General features: G+C 49.2%; 1 protein-coding gene and 1 pseudogene across 1 annotated transcript; both read right to left on the bottom strand.

Moving 5' to 3' along the window:
* TRIM56 (tripartite motif containing 56) lies at positions 1-6,787 on the bottom strand. Its single transcript, XM_012807837.2, has 2 exons — positions 6,689-6,787; positions 1-5,695 (listed from the first exon to the last, which is right to left on the bottom strand). The coding sequence occupies exon 2, from the start codon at positions 5,692-5,694 to the stop codon at positions 3,424-3,426; it is 2,271 nt and encodes a 756-aa protein (XP_012663291.1). The 5' UTR covers position 5,695; positions 6,689-6,787; the 3' UTR covers positions 1-3,423.
* A 4,479-nt stretch (positions 6,788-11,266) lies between these two features.
* On the bottom strand, positions 11,267-11,608 carry LOC100960605 (annotated as a pseudogene).
* Between the last annotated feature and the right edge of the window lie 221 nt (positions 11,609-11,829).

Below are 11,829 nucleotides of genomic sequence, written 5' to 3'. Positions count from 1 at the left end.
CATCCTGGGTGTATGTGGATAGTGCCATAACCACTGTGCTTCAGGCATCAAGCCTACACAGCTATTTAGTGGAAGAGCCAACACTCAACCCAGGTCTCTTCTATCTTAATCTCTTTCTTTTCCTCTTTTTTGATACGTAGAATATAAAAGAGGTTTTCTGTTCCCCTCCTCTCTCCCACAATGGAATTCTCCTTTCACCAGTCTGTGCATGGCCTGGGCAGCTCCCAATAGAAAAAGGAACAATTTATCAAGTTAATTGTCACAATCCCCAGGTGGGGTGGGGGTGGAGCATTTTGTTTCTTTTGTGATGTTCCTGATTACTTTGCACCTGTTGAGAACTTTCACCACCCCTCTGCCCCACGCGTTTGGTGCTTTCTATGGGATTCTCGATTCCCACCTAACTTAATTAAGGCATTGAGAATTTTCCCTCCAAATCATGCTTGATGCTACCCTTCCCATCCATCTGTCACATTTTGCCAGTGTCCTATGCCTTCTTACTCCTACCTCTTTATAAAGAAAAGCTAGTACTTTCCTTCATCTTCACAAGATTCTGATAGCTTCTGGGGAAGCCACTTGGTTCTCTCATCTCTGGAGCACCTGTGGGTCTCTTATTGCAGCCATATGACTTTTCACTTCAGGTCTCTATTCCTGCTTTGCCCGTGAGTGGGCCATATGGCTAGAGACATTTCGGCCGCCAAGACCTATGCACATTGCTCCCATGCAACTCTGCAGAGCTGCTGTTCCAACCTGAGGGTGTATGATCCACATCTCTTGGCTCTTCTTGTCACACACACAGAAGCAGGAATAGAGACATAATCTCTCCGTGGAGCCCAGCCTCCGGAGGCATATGGTGGACTGTGTCCACAGTGCCCCCTAACGGAGAATTCTCACACACTGAGGTTTTAGACAGCTTAGTTGGCCAGGATGTGGCATTTAAGTTGGGAAATCTCTATAGAGTCATACCACTGTCTTATCCCTTTCTAGGTATTAATTCACTTCACAGATACTGAGCTGTCAACATGCTAGCACACAGACAGAGCTGCAGTGAAGACGGGCACCGTCTGTGCCCTCCTGCAACTCATCCTATATTAGCTGGTTCTCTAGAACTTGCTTTCCTGTTGATCCGAGTTACTTGGTGAACTGTGACATGTCCCTTGCCTTTCAGACACTCCATAATAATCCAATCACTTGAGGAGCCTACTTGACCTCTGAAAACCCTTCCAGAGAGCCCTGACTAAGCTAGCTGACCCCCATCCCTCATTTGTGCCTCTTCTCTTGCAGGACAATCTCATTTGTTCTGACACATTCATTCTTAAATCCTGTAGTTATGCTTCACTATCATTTGCACTGTGTATTGCCTTGAAGTAAATATTCAAGCATGTTATGTAATGGATAATCACCGAAGTAGAAATGTGCACATAAGAATAAGAGCACAAAATAACTCCCAAATCACTGACTATTTACAAATTCTGAATCTATTTCAACATGGTAACTACTCAGACTAACTTTACCCTTGTTGTTACTACATGATTGTAATTCCAGATTTTCCACTTTTTTTTTTTTGGATTATGATTGTATCACATAGCTATTTCTTCTCAATAGTTTCCGTCATTATCATACATGAAAGCAACAGCTCATTCCTCTAACGGACCACAATCTACTCAGCTATCACCCCACAATTGAGCAGTTTCCAGTTAATGACTGTACAATATAGGGCAGTCACAAATATCTCTATGCAAATATTTCTTCTTTCCCAGAACGTATTCCCTAAAGTGAGATAACATATTCTTACAATCATTTCTCCCCCCTCTTGTCAAGTATTGCCAAATTGTTCTCCAGGAAGCCTTATTTTATAGTGCCAGAAGTCTATTTCTCTACAATATATTTTTAAAATTTATTTTTAACGAATGCAAGTGATTTTATTTTGGTGTTTCATCTTACTAATCCTTGCCTGTGTGCATTTCCTCCAGAGCGCACAGACTGTTAGGTTCTTGGACCAAATAGTCTCATAGTCACTGCATATATCAGACACTTAGCTTTTCCTCATTGAATCAATTCTACGTAGTTTTCTCATCTTCTTGGTTTTCTTAAAATCTTCGTTATTCTTCGCTTGGCATACATCTTTAGTTTTTATATAATTTGTCCACCCTGACTTTGACAATTTCCCCCACCATTTCAATATATAAGATAGAGCCTCTTCAGGATGGGAGTTTCTTTTCTCTACCCCTACACCCTGCACATTCCATCTGGACTTGTCCAAAATCTCTCTGGTTCCTATGAACACTCCATCATCCATGATCCCTACCTTAAGAACCCCTTCCATCATCTCTCAACAGCCCTTAGCTAAATATGTCCTTGCAGCCCACTCAGCCACCTCCAAAAAGGACCAGCGGTCCCAGCTCACCTCCAGCTGGGTCCTTCCCTCCCGTTTTTATACTTCCTTCCACCCCAGTCCCACTGCTGACTTCTCAAGTTTCCTTAGCACCCCCAATCCCACACCTGCCCTCTGGATTCACTTGTTTCTCCCAGCAATCGTGGCCTTCACCTCTTACTTCAGCCAGGCGAAGGCCAACATTTCTCAAAATGAATTTCACAGGAAAAACTAAAGGAGAACAAAAAACAGACTCCAGGAAATGTAAAGACATCAAAACAGAAGGGTGGCATCATGGAGATTTTACATCCCACACTTGTCTTGCTGCAGTTTGGCTCTGTGGAGGGCATGGAGGGCTTCCCTGGCTGATACTCAGAACCTGGTGTCTTAGACACCAACTCTGCAGGGTTTGATTTTCCCGGGCTATTCCCTTCACAGCTGCTAAAGCTGACACTTCTTGGCCCCAGCTGATGGCTGCATCTGTTCCCACCTGAAGCTCATCCTGTACTTCCCTGGGAAGTACTTATCCTAGGAGCTTCCCTGGGATGGATGTCACTTGGGGCTGATTTGAAATCTCAAGCCTCTTCTGACCCCACACGATGCTGTGCAGTCTGAGGAAGCCAGATTCCCAGTTCTATCCCAGAATGCACATCCAACCCACCCTGGGCTACTTTTGTCACCTGCCCCTCAACAAAACCCTTTCCCTTAGCTACTTCATGAGGAATGATTTTGAAGAATGCGAATCAGGACAAGTTTACACATCTCAAAAACCTAAACTACAGCAGCAGCGGCAGCCATTGGCAAAAAACAAGAGGCTGAGAGGTCCCCAGTACCCTTCCCATCCCTCCCCTCTGCTCCTGCAGTCATGGCCACACCACCAGCCTTGGTCCCCATCCCTGCACACCACAGAGGAGTTAGCAGTTTGGCACTTCACAATGAAAAGTCATCAACCCTCCCCTTCAGGAAAACATCCTCAGCTGCCACATCCCACAGGCAGCTCTGCCTCCCTCCTACTATCCCTTCTCCTTTCCCCCTTCCCAATCCTGGTCCCTTTAGCTGTCAGGAGAGCGGATCCGAAAAATGTGGATGGTCCCATTACTGAGGGATACGACCAGGTACCTGCCATCCACCATGGTGGTCACCCGTGGCTTTTCTAGGCCGTGGTAGGCCGTTAGGAAGTCTCCAAGAAGTGACCCCTCTGGGTCCAGGATGACCACCTTATTGAGCTCTCGAAGGGTCAGAAAAATGTAGCCCTTCTTATCCACAGACACAGAGCCTGGCTGGCAGCCATGCAGGCCTGGCCCCCTGTATTCTCCAATCACCTGGCCCAGCCCATCACAGACCACTACACTATTCTGCTGCCAATCTGACCCCACAAAATTGCCCTGGGGGCTGGTGGTCAGGAATACCAGTGCCCGCAGGCCCCGGTTTGCCCTCCCACCAGGGATGAACCGAGTGGCCAAGCTACCTTCCATGTTGTACACCTCCACGTGGCCTGCTACACTGACAGCCACGCGGTCCCCACTTGGCAGTGCAGCCACAGCATGGCTAGCCTGGGAATGGCTCAAAGCCCGCCGCCACCGCACCTCACCATCATGGCTGATGAGATAGAGCCTTGCACCAGCTGAGAAGGCCACGGCACCTTGCAGAGCTGCCACACTGCAGGGGGAGCAGCCCTCAGGGACTGGCACAGTGCCCCTGTAGTCACCATTGAGGGAGAAGCGTTTCAGCACCCGGTTCTGCTCATCTGCCACCAGGATCTCCCGGGGGCCAAAGGGACACAATCCAGTGATCCTGGGGGAACACCTGTCTCCAGGCATCCGTGTGGGGAAGCTGCAGGAAAAGATGGGCTTGGGGAGGGGGCCAGAGCCTTCCAGGATTGGCCCAGGTGCTGGGCTGGGCTCCCGGGAAATTGACTTGAACCTGCCTTTGAACTTTCTCTTCTTGTCAGATCTGCCACCCTTCTGGTTCTGAGCTCCTCCTTCACCTTGGGGTGTCTGGGCTCTATCCTCTTCTGGGGTCTGGGTTCCACCTTCTTGGGGTGTCTGTGGTTTGTCCTCTTTCAGAGTCTGTGCTCCATCCCTGCCCTGAGGCTGGACTCTGCTCTGTCCCTCTGCCTTGGCCACACACTCTGTTTGCCTCTGTGTCTCAATGTCCCCTCGGGCACCAGTTCCATCCTTTCCACTGTCAATCTGTGGCTGCTGCTCCTCAAAGGAGAGCCAAAGCAGGCGGCAATCCCTGTCCAGGAGCCCAGGGTGGAGCTCTAGCTGGGGCTGCACAAAGGGGGCTTGCCCAGACGTCCAATGGCCAGAGCCTTGCAGCTGCCGGAGCCTCTGGGCAATTGCCCCCTCCAGAGAGAGGATCTCAGCCTCTCGACCCAGGCTGAGCACACGGCGGGCAAAGGCAGCCGCCTCCTTGGCCACCTGTTCACGGCCCTCAAGCTCCACCAGCCTCTCCCGAACAGCCTTCTCTACAGCCTCCACATGGGCCCGCAGCAGCCCCAGCACCTCCTGTTTCTGGGCCAGGAGATCCCGGAGGACCCTCTCAGTCACTTCCTCCACGTGTGTCCCTACCTGGGCCGCCTGCTCCCGCAGCTGGACCAGGGTTTCCTTCTCTACTCTCCGTGCCGCCTCCAGTTCAGCCAGATTGCTGTCCACGCCTGCCAGCAGCTCTTCTAGGCCTGGCCTCCGGGCCTGCACAGCCTCAGCCAGGGGCAGGCAGGGGTGGTCCAGGTGGGGGTCCAGGCGACACTCTCGGCACAGCAGCTGGGAGCAGGGTTGGCACAGGAAGCGCAGTGCCTCCCCAGGGTGCTGGGGGCACTGAGCTGCCTGGCGCTCACGGGCCTCCTCATCATACCAGCCCGCCCTGTAGCCCACCAAGTCCACTACCCGGTGGGTGTGGGTCTGGCGGGTGCAGCGGTGGCCGTCGGCACAAGCCTGGCACAGGTCATCAGCACAGTCTAGGCACCGGGCTGTGGCTGGCCCCCCGGCACTGGTGCCCCCCACCAGGGGACACAGGGCACAGGCTGGCTTCCCCATACGCAGGTCTCCAGAGCCCCGGGCCTTCACCAGGTCCAGTAGCCCATTGACGAAGAAGTTGGTTTTGAAGGCAGCCACACCTGTGGGTGGCACAGGCACAGTCTCTCGGCATTCAGGGCAGCGGACGTGGCCGCCCTCAACCAGCTGGGCCAGGCAGTCCTGGCAGTAGGTGTGCAGGCAGGGCAGCGTCTTGGGCATCTGCAGCTGCTCCAGACAGATCTTACAGGCCAGGAAGTCACTGCTTAGGGCCTCCAGCAGGGAGGGTGAGGAGCCCTGGGAAACCATCCTGCAGGCAGAAGGTCAGGGCCAGTGGTCAGAGAGCACCTCCACAGGACCTGAAGTCCACCTTCCCACCTCTCCCCTGGGGTCTCCTATTCTCTCCCCTCAAGGATAAGAACTTCCTTCTGGTCTTCTGGGGTCTCAGGCTATTTGCTCTTAAGCTAGGGAGCTGTTCCCCTCCTCCTTCTCTTTGTGTACGCTCTGCAAATATAAAAATATAAATGCTCTTATAATGTCAGACCTGTGAGAAAAGATCGGAAGTCCACAGGCCTCCTGGCAGAGTGTGTTTCAAGCCCTCTGGTGCACACAGATCCTGGGGTCCCCCTGTGTGGAGTGCTGGTGTGAGGGGCAAGCAGGAAGGACACAGAATGGGGTCTGTCACCTTGATCCTGGCAGCTGGGGTGGAGTTTTACAGTAAAATGGACCCTGATCCCCTCAACCCCACACATCTACCTGGGGCAGCATAGTGGATGAGGAGGCCTCATTTCCTGCCCCAGACTTTTCCTGAAATGAATTGTGGAGATGACAGAAAGAAGGCTGAGGGTTGGGGTTCCTCTCCTTCCAGTTGCTCAACCTGGACCTCAGGTAGAACTCAGACCTGGGGGATAGGGGGTGCCACCTAGGACTTGGCCCAACACCTGGAGTTTAGCTTTCCCTGCTGAATGCCTTCCGGAAACCCCTGGCAGGGAGTTGTGAGCCCCCAGCACAGTGGCTGAAAAGTACTTCATAAGGAGACTTGCTGAAGAGTCACCTTTTCCGAGGGCTGCAAGGCTGGGAGAGGAACTCTATAAGTGGGCAGGGGTCTTTGGGGGGCAAGCCCCAGGCCTCTGGCCTGGAGGGCGGGGTGAAGGGTGCTGCTTCCCTCCTGCTCTCCTGCCTTCCGGGTGCCTCTTTCCCCTCTCCCTCCTCCTCTTCCCCTGCGCTCTCCCCTCCCTTTGCCTGTCTGCCCCCCCTACCCCTCCAGGTCAGCTCTTTCTTTTAGCCACCCCTGAGCCCTTACCTAGCCAGAGATGACCTTGGCCTTCAGGACTGCAAGGGGGCTGGGGTCTGGACTCCGCTACTGCAGGGCTCCTGAAAGAGAAGCAAAACTGAAACTAATTGTGCTTGTGGTGCAACTTCCGTCTGGGGACACTCGCACAGGCTCAGGCCCCGCCTTCCTCCCCACCCCAGCCCGGACCTCTCCCTCCAAGTCCCCTCCACCCCCAGCTGGCGACCAGGTCTTCCTGTCCGTCCAGCTTCAGCCAGTTGCCTGAGGATGTGTTCTCTGAGAGTTTGTATGGAGGGTAACGGACGTTATTTGTATAAAGAAATTAGAGCTCATCTGTGACTCAGAGGCTAGTGTAACCACGTCCTCAGGCCAGGTCTGCACTGCTGACGCCACAGGCAGGTATTTATCTGTAATTCCAGCACTGGGTGGAGGCTCTTCATTCCAAATACCTTTTCTGAGCTACTGGAGAGATTGTGGGGGCCAGATAAGGAGCCTCAGTCTCAGAGATCAGGGAAGGCTTTCAAGAGGAGGCATTGATTGAGATAAGTATGAAGGGAGCCCAGAGGTTGGGGTTTGTTAGGAAAAAATCAGGGCAGAGCTTTCCAGGAATCAGGAGCCTTTAGTTTGGGGACAGAGGGATGCACTACCACAGCTCTCCTGAGTGGCTTCAGGTGAGCTCCCACCCTAACGGCGTGTGTGAAGGGGACATAGGCATGGTGGCAGATGAGGTTACCCAGGGAGGCTGCATCCAGAAAAGATCTTAAAAGGCCTTATGTTCTATGTGTTGGGTTTGCGTTTTATCCCCAAAGCCCAAATAACCATTGAAGGACTTTTGCCCAACATTTTATGAAAAATTTGAAGAACAGAAAAGTTGAGAGAATTGTAATGAATGCTCATAAACCCACCACTTAGATTCTACAATGAACATTTTTCTGTAGTTGATTCATGTATGTATCCCTTTGTCCACACAATGGGATTAAGTAGGAAACTGAACTGATGGGAACTTACTATGCCAACGGCCTGGGGAACAGAAGGGAGCCAGGGCCCACGGGAAAAGTGGAAGGGAGACGCAGATGCCAGCCTCCCCACTTATTTCCACAAGTCGGTGGAAATCTAGGAAGAGAGGGGCACAGAGGCCACAGAGAATGCTGTAATTCCAAGAGCAGGAGGTGGTCATCACTCCAGACCAGAGGGTTAACCAAGATGAAGACAGACAGGTACATTGGTACTGGTATGTCCATAAGTCTATGTGTGCACCTCCCTGCACATGCCACGTCTGTGGCCCCTCTGTGTGCTCATTTGTGCACATTTAAGGAAGATTGTTGAATGCCTACTGTGGCCAGCCAGCATGCCATGTACTGTAGAATATGCAAAGGTAAACAAGATGCCTTCTCTGCTCACAAAGAGCTTCAAATCTAATAAGCAAGGTGCAACAGGAGGCGGGAAGACAAAGGCCATGTAAAGGTGTCACACTAATCATCCCAGTGGATTACTTTTTTTAGATGTTTACTATGTGCTTGGTGTAGAATGTTATTTTTTTATTTTCTTTGAGACAGAGCCTCAAGCTATTTCCCTGGGTAGAGTGCTGTGGCATCAGCTCACAGCAACCTCCAACTCCTGGGCTCAAGCAAGTCTCCTGCCTCTGCCTCCCAAGTAGCTGGGACCACAGGCGCCTGCCACAACGCCTGGTTATTTTTTGGTTGCAGCCATCATTGTTGTTTGGCAGGCCTGGGCTGGATTCGAACCTACCACCTCAGGTGTATGTGGCTGGCGCCTTAGCCATTTGAGCCACAGGCACCAAGCCTTGGCGTGGAATGTTATAAGCATAACCCAATTTAATCCTCACAGTGGCCTGGTGAGCTAGATACTATTATTGACTTCATTTAAACAGGTGAGGGAATTGCCGTATAGAGAAATAAGTACCTGTGCATTACTCAAGGTCATATAATGTGCTACAGGAAAGTTCAGTTTCTTCTAGGAATGGAGATGGCATGGGAATCAAGAAGGCTTCATGGAAAAGAGGCATTATAATGGTTGCCCTCTACCCCCCCACCCTCACTGAACAATTGCTTAAAGCTCTTATGGTGTGTAGCAGGCCCCAGAGAGAAAGGTCCCTGAAGTCTCCCACTCTTAGGAGAACAAACTCCTACCTAGACCTAGGTCCTCAACTACAGCCCAGGAATAAGAGCTACCATGGAGATGTGTAGAAGAGGATGCCCGGGAAGAGGAGGAGCTTGGTGCTGTGGGAGGCCAGGGGGAATCTTGCAGATGCTGCCAATTCCTCAGGGTAAGTGGGAGGAAGGCTTCCCAGAAGGGACCACAAGTGGTCAGTTGGCTAGAACCAGAGTGCAGGTGGGTGCAGGGAAGTGGCTTTAAAATTTCCTTTTGAGAATTCTATAAGACCTTAAGGTCATGGGGCACCCTTATAGGATTTTCATCAGGCAAGTTTGGACTTTGTTCTCTAAGTATTGGAGGCAGTGGCCAGCAGAGATTTTTAATTTTAAATTATAAAACTAGTGATGATAATTTAAAACAAGATTCAAAACACTGATATCATCGTTGTAACATGACAACTATTTCTTTCCTGTGTGTATTTCCTTTGGTGTCTGTCCATATGAACATTTTTTTTTTTTTTTGGCCGGGACTGGGTTTAAACTCGCCACCTCCGGCATATGGGGTCAGCGCCCTACCCTTTTGAGCCACAGGCGCTGCCCCCATATGAACATATTTTATATAACTGTATTTGTAGTGTACGTATACAAAGGGTGCCAAAAATGTATACACATTTTAAGAAAGTAAAAAATTGTATTAAAAATGTACTCAAGTCACATTTGACTTCTGCAAATACAAGAGATATAAGATACAATATACACGCTAACAAACGTTATCAGTATATATTAAGCATTACAATTTTAATACCATTTTTCCTTTCTTGTGTATACATTTTTTTGCACCCTCTGTCCTTTTTTTACGTATAATGTTATGTCATCTCTTAAAATTATGGGAGGTCATTGTTCTGGACTGAGCTCCTGCACTGACGAAATCAAACCTAAATGCCACATAATCAAACTGAGACTTTAAGGGATCGGATAGATAGCCAAACAGACCAGTTTTTAAAAACAGGAGATTCCAGTCATCTACCTGAATCAGCCTAATAAGGAAGTTCCCTCTGGTTTAACCTTTCAAAAAAGTAACCCGAAGTAACTTGATGTTAACCAATCAGGGTTTTTTTCCTATTATTGTTTCCTTGTTCCTGCTAAAATCTATTGTTCTCATATATTGCCCAATAGGAGCTCTCATTTCATTTTGTAGAATGCCAGGCTGCCCCATTCATGAATAACAAATAAAAGCCAATAGGATCTATAGCTAAATTTTGTCTTTTGACACATTTTCTGTTTCTACATATTCTTCAGCATTATTAGTGTTAATGGCTAGATAAATTATATACCTTAACTTATTTAACTATTTAGTAATATGCTGGAAAACTGACCCCCCTTCCCCCCAAAACACCCTTGATTTGTAGCCTTTGCCAATTTCTTTAATACAAACATGGTGTAAATACTCCTAGGGTGGCTAAGTTCACTTGTGGCTAAGCTACCCATGCTTTAACAATCAGCCTGCAAAATTCCTAAAATATAACAATGAGGTCTCAGGAGCCAATGCTCTTTGAAAGTTTTTAGAGTATACTGTTTGATCTCAGGGTTCTGAGCTTCGCAGTGAGAACATCATGCTGGGCATTTAGTGGTTGTTTTTTAATCTCCCAACATGTGCCCTTAAGGTCTGGGAAATTATCCTCAAAGTATTTTGTTGCTATCCTCCTCCTCTGTTTCTCTGTTTCCTCCCCTGGGACTCTCCTCATTCAGATGTTACTTCTCCTGGTTGGCTCCTCTCCTTGTATCTTTTCTCTTATTTTCCATTCTTTTGCTTTTTGTACTGCTTTCTGCAATTTAAGCATTCTACCCTTTTATTATGTTTTTTCAAATCTGCTGTTGCAGTTTTTTTTTAATTCAAAATGACAATACATTTATTAATCGCTATGAAAAATATGATATATTATAACCATAATATCCACTTTATTGCTAGGAAAAAATTTCATTAAGAGGCTTAGCACTGTTTCTCACCTGCTCACATGTTATCTGGGCATATTTGAAATGCTGGCAGGTAGGCAGGCCACATGGGACCTACTGACTAGAGTTTTCATCACTGTCATAGAGGATTTAGGCAGAGGATTACCAAGCAGAAGTGCATGGAAACACTGCATGGGGTGGGGCAGGGGGAATAGCAAACGTTTAGTTACATAGGGAGTGGCAAGAAAGGAGATCAAGAGGCCCAGGAGGTCTTTCCCCATATTCAAGCTAAGTATTTGTTAGGCTTTATTCTGAAAATAACAGGGAGCAATTGAGGGTTATAGAGCAAGAGAGGGGTCATTGTCACTTTGGTGGCTAATATTGGAGAAGGGAGGATGGTCTTCCCTTGGTTAAACTTTAAGCCCTCACTGCCTCTGTCCCTGAGGCTCAAGGCTCCCACATAGTAGCCTCTGTCCTTAGCTATCACTCATGGAGGAAGGGGGCAGTGTCCAAAAATTGGGGCTCAGAGGGAGAAGTGGTCTCTGCTACCCTCTGTCCCCAACTCACCAGTTCCAGGTTGAATGTAACTGTCCTGGATGAAGCCATCATCATCCTCATCTTCCACCAACTCTGGGTGGTTCCCCCTTCCTGTCTCAGAAGGTGGGCGGTGCCTATAGCTGGCATAGTATTGGCAGCAGAGGTGGCATTTGGCAGCAAGTGCGATGAGGCAAGAGAGAACCACAGCCCCCAGCACAACCCCTACCAGCACTAGCCATGCCCAGGCCCCAGTGCCTGGTCCAGGGGCTATGGCTGATGCTGTGGGGAGCTCCGAGGGCCCCACAGTGGTTTGGTTTGTCCCATTCATGGAGGGGCCTGACAACTGGTGAACCTTGGGCCTTGGCCAGAAAGAGCCTGGGCTCCAAGGAGACCCCCCCAAGATACCAGTCCTTCAGGAACTGTACACAGTCCATGGCTGCTGTTGCAGTTTTAATTCATGAGTTCCTTTCCCCCCCTTTTTTGTACTATGTTTTTACTTCATGAAGTATCTCACCTCTCTGAGGATTAATGATAGTGTTAGTATTGTAT

Source organism: Otolemur garnettii, unplaced genomic scaffold, assembly GCF_000181295.1.
Source record: "Otolemur garnettii isolate 467f Iridium unplaced genomic scaffold, OtoGar3 scaffold00077, whole genome shotgun sequence".
NCBI lineage: Eukaryota > Metazoa > Chordata > Mammalia > Primates > Galagidae > Otolemur > Otolemur garnettii.
The sequence above is the reverse complement of the archived record's forward strand: the minus strand, read 5'-3'. Positions and strand labels throughout refer to the sequence as shown.